Raw genomic sequence first — 13,920 nt, forward strand, 5'->3', positions numbered from 1 at the left:
GGGTAAGCTGTGCCAGATGAAGACACACGACGGCGCAGAATTGCTGAGCAGAAACTGATAGCCAAGTTCCGCACACATGAGGACGGCCTCAACCGGGATCTTGGGTTCATGTCACACTATCTGTAACCCCCACGACTTGCCTGGGCTTGCAAAATCTCACTTGCTGTCCCGGCTGGAGACAATACACATCTCTTTAACCTGTGCTTAACCCTCTCTCCACTCACATTGTCTCTACCTTTAAGACTTGATTACCTGTAAAGACTCGCATTCCAACCATTATTTTGTAAATTGAGTTTGTGTCTTTATCTGCCCTGTTTGTGAACACGAGTCCTCACTCACCTGATGAAGGGGCAGCGCTCCGAAAGCTTGTGGCTTTTGCTACCAAATAAACCTGTTGGACTTTAACCTGGTGTGGTCAGACTTCTTAAGATGAAGAGGTGGGAGGGTGGGGAGGGGAATGGATGGGCCAGAGGTAAAATTTAGAAAAGGGGAAGAGGTCAGAGCAAGGTGAGAGGTCAGACAGGGAGCCAGGTGAGAGGTCAGGCTGAGCAGGCACTGAGAGCCCCGGAACGGAGTTGGTGTGAGCTGGTCTCTGGGGGGACGCTAGAGGCGGCTGCACCATGGCCAGCTTGGTGCTGAAGAACCGGCGGACAACCCTGGAGCGGGGCGAGAAGTTCACCTCGGATCTGTACTTCACCCGCGCCAACCTGCGGGGCCGGTGAGTGGATATACCGCCGGCCCGAGAGCCGGGGGAGCGGAGCCTGAGGCCCGGGGCCCGGCCGAGGAGCCGGAGCAGAGCCCGAGCCGCTCCCTCACACACAGTGCAGCCCAACACCCCCAATATACACCCCCTGACACCCAGACAGACCCGCCAGTGCACCCCAACATCCCCTGAGATACCCCCCAGAGAGAGCCCAACACCCCCTAACTGAGATACCCCCCCGAATATACCCCCCAGACAGAGCCCGCTCCCTCACAGTGCAGCCGAACTCCCCAAATATACCCTCTACACCCCTGACACAACCCTCCATCCAAACACCCCCCCCCCATGTACCTCAAACAAACCACCCTAAATAGGTCCCTAAACCCAGACAGAACCTCCTCACCCAGTGTACCCCAACATCCCCAGATATACACCCCCTGACAGAGTCCGCTCCCTCACACAGTGCAGCCCAACAGCCCTTGATATACCCCCCTGACCGAGCTCCCCAAATATACCCTCCACACCCAGACAGACCCCCCCAGTGTACCCCAACACTCCGAGATACCCCCCAAATATACCTCCCAGACAGAACCCGCTCCCTCAGTGCAGCCCAACACCCCCTGACAGAGCTCCCCAAATATACCCTCTACACCCCTGACACAACCCTCCATCCAAACATACCCCCACCCACATATGTACTTCAGACAAACCACCCTAAATAGGCCCCTAAACCCAGACAGAACCTCCTCACACACACTGCAGCCCAATACCCCCCAGATATACACACCCTGACGCAACCCTCCATCCAAACACACCCTCCTCAGACAAACCACCCTAAATATGCCCCTAAACCCAGACATAACCTCCTCACCCAGTGTACCCCAACATCCCCAGAATACCCCTAAATATACACCCCCCCCGTTCACAATATATCCATAAACTCAGACACCCCAATCCAAACTTACACCCCCACAATCTACCCCTGTGCCAAACATATTTCTCCCTCCTGCCAAATATATATCCCAGAAAAAAACACCCTAAATATACCCCAAATCCCAGACCGAAACAAACAAGCACCCAAACAATGTTTGGATGTTCCAAACAAACATCCCTCCCCCAGAATGACTCCCCAAAACCCAGACGACACCCCACCCCACCAATACAACCCCAATCTCTCCAACCCAAATAAACACCCCCCCAAAATATGCTCCCCACCTAAACCCAGACAGAACCCCCCCCCCAAACCCAGACAAACCACCCTAAACATACCCCTAAACCCAGACTGAACCCCCTTCCAAACATAAAAATGCTCCCAGATAGACCCCCTCCCAAAACTGAGACAGACCCCCTAAATATACCCTCCAACCAAAAAAGATCCCCCCCCCCCCCCCCCCAAACCCAGTATTAGGGTACCAGAGCAGAAACCCCAGTCTGTAACACCATATTTTACACTCTCTCCTTCTCCCCAATGTACTCCATGAACAGTATTTTTTGTCTGTATAATGCACAAGAAGCAATACTTTTCACTGTACCCCAATACATGTGACAATAATAAATCAAATCAAAGTATGTTATGGAACCCAACAGTTCTTTTCTATTTTGGTATTAGTGTGAGGATAAGCTGTTTTATTCCAGGTGTGATTCTATTGACACCCAAGGAAGCTTTTATCAAAACAAACTTTATTTAACAATACAGTTTAACTATAACAAATGAATTAGCTTAACGTTTACCAAACAAAAAGCTTAAATATGATACAATTGTATTAGATACAATTCTTAACTGCTAACCTATCTCTATTAGTTCCAATTCAAGCAATATTCCTCTTATAGACTTAAATTTCTCTTCAAAATCAGTTAGCAACATACAGGCTTACATATTTGTACTTGTTAACAGTCCTAGAGCCTTAGATCACCTCTAGAAACAGACACCACTTGCTTCTTTCAGGATTAGGCAGAAACTGACTCTTTTAAAATCAGAGAACTCTGTGTTTTCCAATCAGACTTAGCTCCTCCCATTCACATGATTCTGCCTCTGTTAATCAATGTAATCCCTACTCTGAAACCCCAGGGGAAAACCAAAATCAACAAAAATGCATTAGCTCAGATTAAAACAAACACACACCTAGCTAAAATCAGTCATTAGCCTGCATTTAGTTGTGAGTCAACCATATTGCTGTGGAGTCACATGTAGGTCAGGATGGCAGATTTCCTTCACTAAAGGACATTAGTGAACCAGATGGGTTTTTCTGACAATCGTTTCATGGCCATCAGTAGATTCCAGATTTTTAAAAAAAAATTCAAATTCCACTATCTGCCACGGCAGGATTTGAATCCGAGTCCCTAAAACATTAGCTGAATTTCTGGATTAATAGTCTAGCGATAATACCATTAGGCCACCACCTCCCCTACCCACAACTAAAAACACAAATGGACCCCATACCCATAAACACTTATCTCCTCAAACACTGACGTCCCCAATCCTACCATTGCCCCACACCCCTTTCCTCAAACCCACCTCCCAAATAACAGCTCCACATATTCTCGAACCCCTCTCTCCCACCCCTCCTGACACCCCCCCCCCCCCCCCCCCGCAAAATACTGCGGATGCTGGAAATCTGAAATAAACACAGAAAATGCTGGAAAATCTCAGCAGGCCTGGCAGCGTCTGTGGAGAGAGAAACAGAGAAAACGTTTCTGATCTCTGATCTTGCATCACGACTCATTACGGCGGCGTTGAACTTGTTGTGTCCCGGTTAATAATCTAACCCCCTGTTGGAGTGCAGACACAGAACAAAAGCAACACTTTATCAAGCTCCTCTACAAATAAAAATCCTGAGCTCCAGTCTCTAACTGCGTTTTGTATACGTCTTGAAAACAAATACTCTTCCGAGCAGATCAACATGTACCCATCACTTTATTTAAAGTCTCACAGTAAATGCCCTTCAAGAGGCTGAGTACTTTTGGAAGTGTCAATTATAATAAGCAGTCGCAGCAAAGTGGTTTGTTTGTATTGAGTGACCTTTCTGTTGGTGAAATCAGTTAGGGGTTGAACTCCCTGTCCAATGATAACTATACATGCTGCCTGTCTATACGCAAGGAAAAGTCCATTTTTTATTATTCACACTTGGGATGCGAGCACCGAGATCAAGGGCAGCATTTATTTCTGTACAGAAGGCGGTGGCGAGCCATCTTCTTGAATCGCTGTAGCTCAGCGGTGGGTAACCTGCGGCCTGGGGGCCACATGCGGCCCATCTGGGTTCTGAGTGAGGCCCCCACCAGACATTTTGTTGACCGTTGCCCATGCGCGGGGTTGCCACATTCCACTGATTTCCGTCCGCGTAGTTTTTTTTCTACCGGTGTGACTGAAGTGATTCACACGTAAGAGGGCGAGTGAAGTGAAGCGAGTGCTGATTGCTCACAACACTGACTGTGAGAGCCGTGCGCTCCCTCTGTGTCCAAAGTGTCAATATTCCTTCTGTTTTACTAATAAATGATGAAGCATTTCCTATAACTCATTATGAAATGTTTGGCGTGTATTAAATGTATTTAATCTTATTCATGGGGTCACGGTTAGTGAACAAGCCCGATTTCAGTCTTGTGGCCCACTGAGATAAACAAGGGCCACTCAGTTTAGGTTTCCCATCACTGCCGGTGTCCGTGTGGTGGAACTACACCCACAGGACTTTTTTTTTTTCCGTTGTGGATTGACATAACTTTTTAAAAAATCATTTATGGGACATGGGCATCGCTGGCTGGCCAGCATTTATTGCCCATCCCTAGTTGCCTGAGGGCAGTTGAGAGTCAACCACATTGCTGTGGCTCTGGAGTCACATGTAGGCCAGACCAGGTAAGGACGGCAGATTTCCTTCCCGAAAGGACATTAGTGAACCAGATGGGTTTTTGCTGCAATCTGATAGCTTCATGAGATCATATTGAAGAGAGTGGAGGTTGGTTGGGGGGGGGGGGTGTTTTCCCGTCCCACCCGCCACGGGAAGCGTAGCAGGCGGGGGGCCGACCATGCAAAGGTCCGTTAACCTCAGGTGGGATTTTCCAGTTTTGGGGTGAGCACGGCTGGAAAATCCCACCTTAGCATTACATTCCAAATTTAATAATTGATTAAATTTAAATTCCACCAGCTGCTATGGTGGGATTTGAACTCTTAACTCTGCAGCATTAGTCAGGGCTTCTGGATGACCAATCCAGTAACATAACTACTTTGCTACCATCCCTTAACAGATAGACCTCCCTGGCCAATGATAGTTATACAGTCTACCTGTCTACATCACATGGATTATTGCACATTATTGTGGGACATGGGCATCGCTGGCTGGCCAGCATTTATTGATGTGGAGATGCCGGCGTTGGACTGGGGTGAACACGGTAAGAAGTCTCACAACACCAGGTTAAAGTCCAACAGGTTTATTTGGTAGCAAATACCAAATATTTGCTACCAAATAAACCTGTTGGACTTTAACCTGGTGTTGTGAGACTTCTTACTAGCATTTATTGCCCATCCCTAGTTGCCCAAAGACAGTTGAGAATCAACCACATTGCTGTGACTCGGGAGCCACGTGTAGGCCAGACCAGGTAAGGACGGCAGATTTCCTTCCCTAAAGGGCATTAGTGAACCAGATGGGTTTTCCGATAATCGACAATAGTTTCATGGTCATCAGTAGATTCTTAATTCCAGATTATTTTTATTGAATTCAAATTCCACCATCTGCCGTGGCAGGATTCGAACCCGGGTCCCCAGAGAATTAGCTGAGTTTCTGGATTGATAGTCTAGTGATAATGCCACTGGGCCATCGTCTCCCCACATTATGATCGTTACGAGGCTTGATTAAAATGTTCTGCAGATGGCATTAACCTATACAACAGCAACTAATCTCGTGTTGCCCTTGTGTCTCCTGTAGGCTGTTTGGTGCTTCCTGCCCAGTTGAATCACTCTCCTATTTTCTGACACCCTCGCGTATCTCATACGAGACAGCAGTGAAAGAGGACTTCAAACCTGTTAAGGTTGGGGCTTCCTTTGGACCAACGTAAGTATAAATGGGAACACTGGCTGATTTGAGGAATTCTTATTTAGTTAAAAATACAGCAATGGTTGCAAATATTAGAATATTTTAATGAATATTTGTGTTCATGGAAATGTGGTCAGTACCTGTCTAGTTCAGCCCTGTTAACTGAAACTATTTTGATTTCAGATTATGTACTGTTCATAGAGCCCTACAGTGCAGAAGGAGGCCATTCGGCCCATTGAGTCTGCACCCGACCATAATCCCGCCCAGGCCCTATCCCTAAAACCCCATGCATTTACCCTAGCTAGTCCCCCTGACACAAAGCGACAATTTAGCGCGGCCAATGCACCTAACCTGCACATCTTTCGGACTGTGGGAGGAAACTGGAGCCCCGGAGCAAACCCTTGCAGATACGGGGAGAACATGCAGACTCCACACAGTGACCCAAGCCGGGAATCGAAGCCGGGTCCCTGGCACTGTGAGGCAGCAGTGCTAACCACTGTGCCGCCGTGCTCATTTTTTTGATTTTGTCGGCAGCAATTTCAGACTTTATTCATTACCATTCGAATTTTGTTTTCTCTTGCGGTGAGGAACCGCGAGTTGAGTGTAACAGGGCATCTGCGCACTGATTTTAAACTGACGCCAATTCTCTCAATCTTCCAATTGGCCTCCTTGCTGTAGATGGTGGACATCCTGGTTCCGGGTGACGTTGACCATTCCAACAGCTTGGAAAGGCGAGGAGGTGCACTTTGTGTGGGAGAGCGATGGAGAAGCGCTGGTATGGCGAAATGGCATCCCAGTTCAGGTACGGTAAATTGACGGAAGCAAAATACTGGACGCTGGGAAACCTGAAATTAATGCAGAAACTGCTGGAAACACACAGCAGGTCTGGCCACACCGATGGAGAATGAAACAGAGTTAAAACCTGCGTCAGAACTGAGAAAACTAGTGAAAGATCAGAACCTAAAATGTTAGCTCTGTTTCTCGATCCATAGATGCTTCCAAACCTGCTGTGCTATTTCCAGCCTTTTCTGGCTAAAATTTAGTGTGGTGCCAATATAGAACATAAATGAGAATTAAAACCTGTTAAAATGTGTGATTTTAGTTTTTAAAAAAGCTATCAAATTAGCCCAGTGTTGTCTAATAATTGATGTACACAGGCATGGTTATGGAGACACTCTTTTAGTCACATGCACGACTTTTAATGACTCCTCAAAGTCAGGAGTGTGATGGAATACTCCCCACTTGCCTGGATAGGAGCAGCTCCAACAACACTCAAGAAGCTCGACACCATCCAGGACAAAGCAGCCCCTCGATCAATCGGTCGTTTTGTTTATTTATTAGTGTCACACGTAGGCTTACATTAACACCGCCATGAAGCTACTGTGAAAATTGTTCCACAACCAAGGCTATAAAGCACTCGCAACATAAAAGAAAATACGCTCTGCTCTTGCCTTATCACTTCACCTTTTTGTCTCACCATAGAATCCAGTGCAGAAAGAGGCCCATTGAGTCTGCACTGACGCTCTGAAAGGGCATCCCACCCAGGCCCTCCCCTCCATCCTATCCCCATAACTCTGCACATTTACCGTGGCCAATCCACCTAATCAAGAGAATCCCTGCAGTGCAGAAGGAGGCCATTTGGCCCATCGAGTCTGCACCGACCACAATCCCATCCAGACCCTATTCCTGTAACCCCACATATATACCCTGCTAATCCCCCTGACACTAAGGGTCAATTTAGCATGGCCCATCCACCTAACCCGCACATCTTTGGACTGTGGGAGGAAACCGGAGCACCCGGAGGAAACCCACGCAGACACGGGGAGAATGTGCAGTCTCCACACAGACAGTGACCCGAAGCTGGAATTAAACCTGACTCTCTGGCGCTGTGAGGCAGCAGTGCCACTGTGCTGCCCTGCACATCTTTGGACTGTGGGAGGAAACCGGAGCACCAGGAGGAAACCCACGCAGGCACGGGGAGAACGTGCATACATCAATGTCAGATATCTTACAATGGTGCCTATTTCTCAGTGTTTATTTTCTAATCAGCAATGAAGTTAGTTACATTTAGATTCCCAATGATTCAAGCGGTTGATGTACTGATGGCCTAGCATCATAATCTTGTAAAGCTTGGACTGTTCCTGTATTGTGACACAAAACCACAGGATTAAACTTTACTGATTTGTTGGTCATTGTTAAATTGCAAAAGTTGGCACATCATATCTGTATGATATGTTTCTGTGAGCATGTCATTCACTGTGAGGGTTAGGTGATGTGTGTAGAATGGTTCAGATTGAAGCCCATTAGTTAGTGCTTTTCAACCTGTGATCTGTTAATTCTGCATGCACGAGAAAGAATCACAGAATCCCTACAGTGTGGAAGAAGGCCATTTGACCCATCGAGTCCGCACCGACCACAATCCCACCCAGGCCCTATCCCTGTAACCCCACATATTTACCCTGCTAGTCCTCCTGAAACTAAGGGGCAATTTAGCACAATCCGCACATCTTTGTAGTGTGGGTCTTAATCTATTTAGTAATTTGTACACTGTTGCACTGTGCAGTTCTTTTACGAACATATATATGAACAAATGAACATATAAATGAGTTAGGAGCAGGAGTAGCCCATTCGGCCCCTTTGAGCCCACTCTACCATTCAATAAGATCATGGCTGATCTGATTGTGGCCTGAACTCTACTTTCCTGTCTAACCTTTTCTCTGCCCTTTGACTCCCTTGTTAATCAAGAATCTGTCTAACACAACCTTGAATATATTCAATGACCATCCTCCACTGCTCTCTGGTACAGAGAATTCCACAGACTAACAAACAACCCTCTGAGAGAAGAAATTCTCCCTGTCTCCATCCGATTTAAATGGCAAAGCTCTTATTTTTAAGCTGCGTCTCCGGTTCTGGCCTCATCAGTGGACTTTCTGATGTATGTCACGCTAAGAATGTGATACTTTCCCTTTGGAACATTATTCTGGGATGCCCATTTCTCATGGTGCATGAATGTACAGATGACTAAATAGATTAAGACCATTTTCTTGCATGCAGAATTAGCACACTGTCTTAGTGACAATCTAACACGATTACTTCCTGTATTTCTGGTGAAATAATGGAACCATTTAGGTCCAAATCAGTGATTTTGGTTGAAATAATGACCAGAGGAAATGTCCTCACCTGTTTTGATGTGGCTAGCACATTGAAACCAAGAGTAAAATTTGGTTCCTGTTTTATGTATTGTAATATAATGGGACAGGAAACGTGAACATCGCTAAAAAGAGACATGTTGCTGAATCTTTTACTCTTGCACTCATCAGAACAAATGCAAGAATACCAAATTTCAAACGATCACAACTTACACTGCAGATGCTGATTGAGTGGCAAGTTGACTCAATTGGCCGATGCCTTGCCGTGGAGAAAGCAAAAGTGAACTATAGGCTCCCCAAACATCTCGGTAATTCGAAAAGGTGCAAGGCTTGAGCACATTTATTTTCTTTTCAGATAATGGGTACCAATGTATGAATGTATGTCACTGCTAGCAAACTTAAATTAACCCATAGAATCATAGAATCCTTGGGTTTGTACTCGTTGGAATTTAGAAGGCTGAGGGGGGATCTTATAGAGACCTATAAGATAATGAAGGGGCTGGATAGGGTAGAGGTGGAGAGATTCTTTCCACTTAGAAAGGAAGCTAGAACTAGAGGGCACAGCCTCAAAATAAAGGGGGGTCAGTTTAGGACAGAGTTGAGGAGGAACTTCTTCTCTCAGAGGGTGGTGAATCTCTGGAATTCTCTGCCCACTGAAGTGGTGGAGGCTACCTCGTTGAATATGTTTAAATCACGGATAGATGGATTCCTGATCGGTAAGGGAATTAGGGGTTATAGGGATCAGGCGGGTAAGTGGAACTGATCCACTTCAGATCAGCCATGATCTTATTGAATGGCGGGGCAGGCTCGTGGGGCTAGATGGCCTACTCCTGCTCCTATTTCTTATGTTCTTAATCCTGACAGTGCAGAAGAGATCATTCAGCCCATCGAGTCTGCACATGACTCTCTGACAGAGCGTCTTGCCCAGGCCTTCTCCCCTGCCCTATCCCCGTAACCCCACACATCTACCATGGTTAACCCATCTAACCTACACATCTTGAGACACTATGGGCAATTTAGCACGGCCAATCCGCCTAACCCGCACATCTTTGGACTGCGGGAGGAAACCGGAGCACCCGGAGGAAACCCACACAGACATGGGGAGAATATGCAAACTCCACACAGACAGTGACCCGAGGCCGGAATTGAACTCAGGTCCCTGGCGCTGTGAGGCAGCGGTGCTAACCACTGCGCCACCGTGCCACCTCATGTTACGTGCCAATCCTTGCTGAACAATCTTGAGTGTGCTAATTGCTACACCATCAACCAATTTAAGATAGTAAGTGGTGTTTGTTACTTAGTTCATTTATACTTGCTATAGGCAAAACTCAGGGACTGGTTGCCTGCAAACAAAAGGAATATGTTCAAGCCGCCTTTAAATTTCCTGCAAGCTCAGGGAAGCTGTAGCTCCCTGGTCTTTTCTCTATAGCAACACCTCAGCCGATCAGTCAGAGCCTCTTTTGTGTAAATGGTTTTGAGTTTTTGAAATTTGGCAGCTCCATAATTGTCTTGATAAGTTCAGCCACATGTCTCTCTTTGCAGCAGTGATCAAGTCCTGCGCTGCCAAGCAACATTATGGAACAGGATACCTGGGAAGGATGGTATAGGATAAGGCACAGGAATAACATCAGGCACAGATTAAGTTTATTTATTAGTCACAAGTCCGCTTACGTTAACACTGCAATGAAGTTACTGTGAAATTCCCCTAGTCGCCACACTCCGGCGCCTGTTCGGGTACACTGAGGGAGAATTTAGCACGGCCAATGCACCCTAACCAGCACGTCTTTCAGAGGAAACCGGAGCACCCGGAGGAAACCCACGCAGACGTGGGGAGAACGTGTAAACTCCACACAGACAGTGACCCGAGGCCAGGAATCGAACCCGGATCCCTGGATTATGGAGTAAATGCTGCATCTAGCTATTTATGATGTGGAGATGCCGGCGTTGGACTGGGGTAAGCACAGTAAGAAGTCTCACAACACCAGGTTATAGTCCAACAGGTTTATTTGGTAGCAAATACCATAAGCTTTCGGAGCACTGCTCCTTCGTCAGATGGAGTGGATATCTGCTCTCAAACAGTGCACAGACACAGAAATCAAGTTACAGAATACTAATTAGAATGCAAATCTCTAATATCTAGCTATTTAGACAGAGAACTTTGCAAAGTTACACAGCAAATTCTGGGCATTGGATCCGTACTGAAACCGAAACGTTTAAGTGACGGAGAATCGACCTCTTTAAGACATCGGGCAGGATTCTCCGGCCGCGCTCTCCCCAAGACCGGAAAAGTCTGCCCGAGGTCAACAGACCTTTGCATAGTCCGTGTCCCGCCTGCTGCGATTCCTGTGGCAGGCAGGATGGGAAAATTCCAGCCATAGCATCTGAATCATCCAAAATTGATTGTTATTTCAGGGACTGACCAAGGAAGGGGAGAAGATCAGCTACATCCTGACGGAGAAGCTCACGGATGAAGATCCTCACAGGTCAGAACTCGTATCCATTCAGCTTTGGGCCATTGTACACTCCATGGTTATATAAATCCTCCAATAAAGTGCGTCTCAGAATGGATGGATAGACTCTTGGGAAAGTACCATAGCTAATCAGCACTCCCCTATAGGGTTCTTCCAACATTCTCATTTACATTTTTTATAATCATCTCTCTCTGTCTCTTGTTATTTGCTCATATCCTCTCTCTTATTTATTAATTTTATTTATTTATTTGTCACAAGTAGGCTTACATTAACACTGCAATGAAGTTACCGTGAAAATCCCCTAGTCGCCGCACTCCGGCACCTGCTTGGGTACACCGAGGGAGAATTTAGCATGGCCAATGTTTTTCCATGCTAATGTTTTTCTTGATGTGGAGATGCCGGCGTTGGACTGGGGTAAACACAGTAAGGAGTCTCACAACACCAGGTTAAAGTCCAACAGGTTTATTTGGTAGCAAAAGCCACTAGCTTTCGGAGCGCTGCTCCTTCGTCAGATGGAGTGGAAATCTCCATCTGACGAAGGAGCAGCGCTCCGAAAGCTAGTGGCGTTTGCTACCAAATAAACCTGTTGGACTTTAACCTGGTGTTGTTAGACTCCTTACAATGTTTTTCTTCCCAGGGGAAGGTGATGGCCTAGTGGTATTCTTGCTCGGCTATTAATTCCAGAAACTCAGCTGACGTTCTGGGGACCCGGGTTCGAATCCCGCCACGGCAGATGGTGGAATTTGAATTCAATAGAAAATAAAATCTGGAATTAAGAATCTACCGATGACCACGAAACCATTGACAATTGTCGGAAAGCCCCATCTGGTTCACTAATGCCCTTTAGGGAAGGAAATCTGCCGTCCTTACCTGGTCTGGCCTACATGTGACTCCAGAGCCACAGCAATGTGGTTGACTCAGGCAACTGGGGATTGGCAATAAATGCTGGCCAGCCAGTAGTGCCCATGTCCCATGAATAAAAAGAAAGGAGAATTCGGGAAGCAAGTTTTGTTAATCTTGCCCTGGTTATCTAGTTGAAGGAAGGAAAGCGGTTGGGGGGAGGTGTAATGGCAGGGTGATGTTTTGTACTTTGCTCATATCCCAGGATTAGATGATTTAGTAAATGATGAGGTTGATATCCATTGGACACGTCGATGTACTGGTCTTTCTACTTCCTGTATCTGGTGGTTGTGATGGCTGTAATTTGCTGGTGGGGGAGATGACCTTACCACAGGTTTATTCTCTGCAGCCTGGAGCTGTATGTGGAGCTGGCTTGCAACGGATTGTTTGGTGCAGGACAAGGCTCCATGATCTCGCCCCCCGACCCAAACCGCAGTTTCACTCTCCACAAGGCCGAGCTGGTCGTCTTCAACAGGGCTGTTCACGAACTGCTGATTGACTTCGAGATCCTCTCTGATATGGCAAAGGTACGGCCGGCTGCGTGTGCGTGTCTTGATATGTTATAGAATCCCTACAGTGCAGAAGGAGGCCATTCGGCCCATTGAGTTTGTGTTAATGAAAATGTGGTCAGTACCTGTCTAGTTCAGTCCTGTGAACTAAAACTATTTTGTGCTCAGATTTCATAGAATCCTACAGTGCAGAAGGAGGCCATTCGGCCCATCAGGTCTGCACCGATCACAATCCCACCCAGGCCCTATCCCCATAACCCCATGCATTTACTCCAGCTAGTCCCCTGACACCAAGCAACAATTTAGCATGGCCAATGCACTTAACCCGCACATCTCTGGACTGTGGGAGGAAACCGGAGCTTCTGGAGGAAACCCATGCAGACATGGGGAGAACGTGCAGACTCTGCACAGATCCCCTCATGATTGACCCCTCAACCAAACTGCTCCCTACTCACCCTGTCCATACCCCTCATAATCTTATACACCTCAATCATGTTCTCCCTCCCCCCCCCTTAGCCTTCGCTGCCCTAGAGAAAACAACCCAAGTCTATCCAGTCTCTCCTTATAGCTCAAATACTCTATGCCAGATAACATTCTGGTGAACCTTCTCTGGACCCATTCTCATGCAATCACATATGTGAAGTGACCAGAGCTGCACACAGTACAGTGCTGTGGCCTAACCAAGGCTCTGTACAACTCCAACATTACCTCTTTGCTCATACACTCAGTGACAACAACTGATAAAAGCAAGTATCCCACATGCCTTCTTAACTATCTTGACCGGAATGATCCTATGGTCGGCGCGACTGGGTTTGAATCACCAGTGACTTCGTTTGCATCTTTATAATCAAGGAAATTAGTTAATTTTTTTATCCCTGTAATGAAAGCAAAAACAATCCTGGTGTTGACTGTGGTTCTGGTATTTGCTACCAAATAAACCTGTTGGACTTTAACCTGGTGTTGTGAGACTTCTTACTGTGCTTACCCCAGTCCAACGCCGGCATCTCCACATCATGACTACCGCTCTTCTCTGAGTCAGAGGACAGGGGGTTCAACTCCCACTCCAGAGATTTCAGCATACAATCTAGGCTGACACCTCTGCAGTGCAGAGGGAGTGCTGCACTGCTGTCGGTGCTCTCTTTCCCATAAAATGTTACACTGCGCCTC

At 46.8% G+C, this 13,920-nt stretch overlaps 1 protein-coding gene across 1 annotated transcript in view; it reads left to right on the plus strand.

Moving 5' to 3' along the window:
* Positions 1–509: 509 nt before the first annotated feature.
* Positions 510–13,920, plus strand: part of man2c1 (mannosidase, alpha, class 2C, member 1) — a 125,843-nt gene continuing 112,432 nt past the window's right edge. The window contains exons 1-5 of the mRNA XM_078200175.1: positions 510–718; positions 5,617–5,742; positions 6,403–6,526; positions 11,286–11,356; positions 12,594–12,771. Of these exons, the coding sequence (XP_078056301.1) occupies positions 621–718; positions 5,617–5,742; positions 6,403–6,526; positions 11,286–11,356; positions 12,594–12,771 (597 nt within the window). The 5' untranslated portion in view covers positions 510–620. The remainder of the gene's footprint in view (positions 719–5,616; positions 5,743–6,402; positions 6,527–11,285; positions 11,357–12,593; positions 12,772–13,920) is intronic.

This window comes from Mustelus asterias, chromosome 29 (genome assembly GCF_964213995.1).
Source record: "Mustelus asterias chromosome 29, sMusAst1.hap1.1, whole genome shotgun sequence".
NCBI lineage: Eukaryota > Metazoa > Chordata > Chondrichthyes > Carcharhiniformes > Triakidae > Mustelus > Mustelus asterias.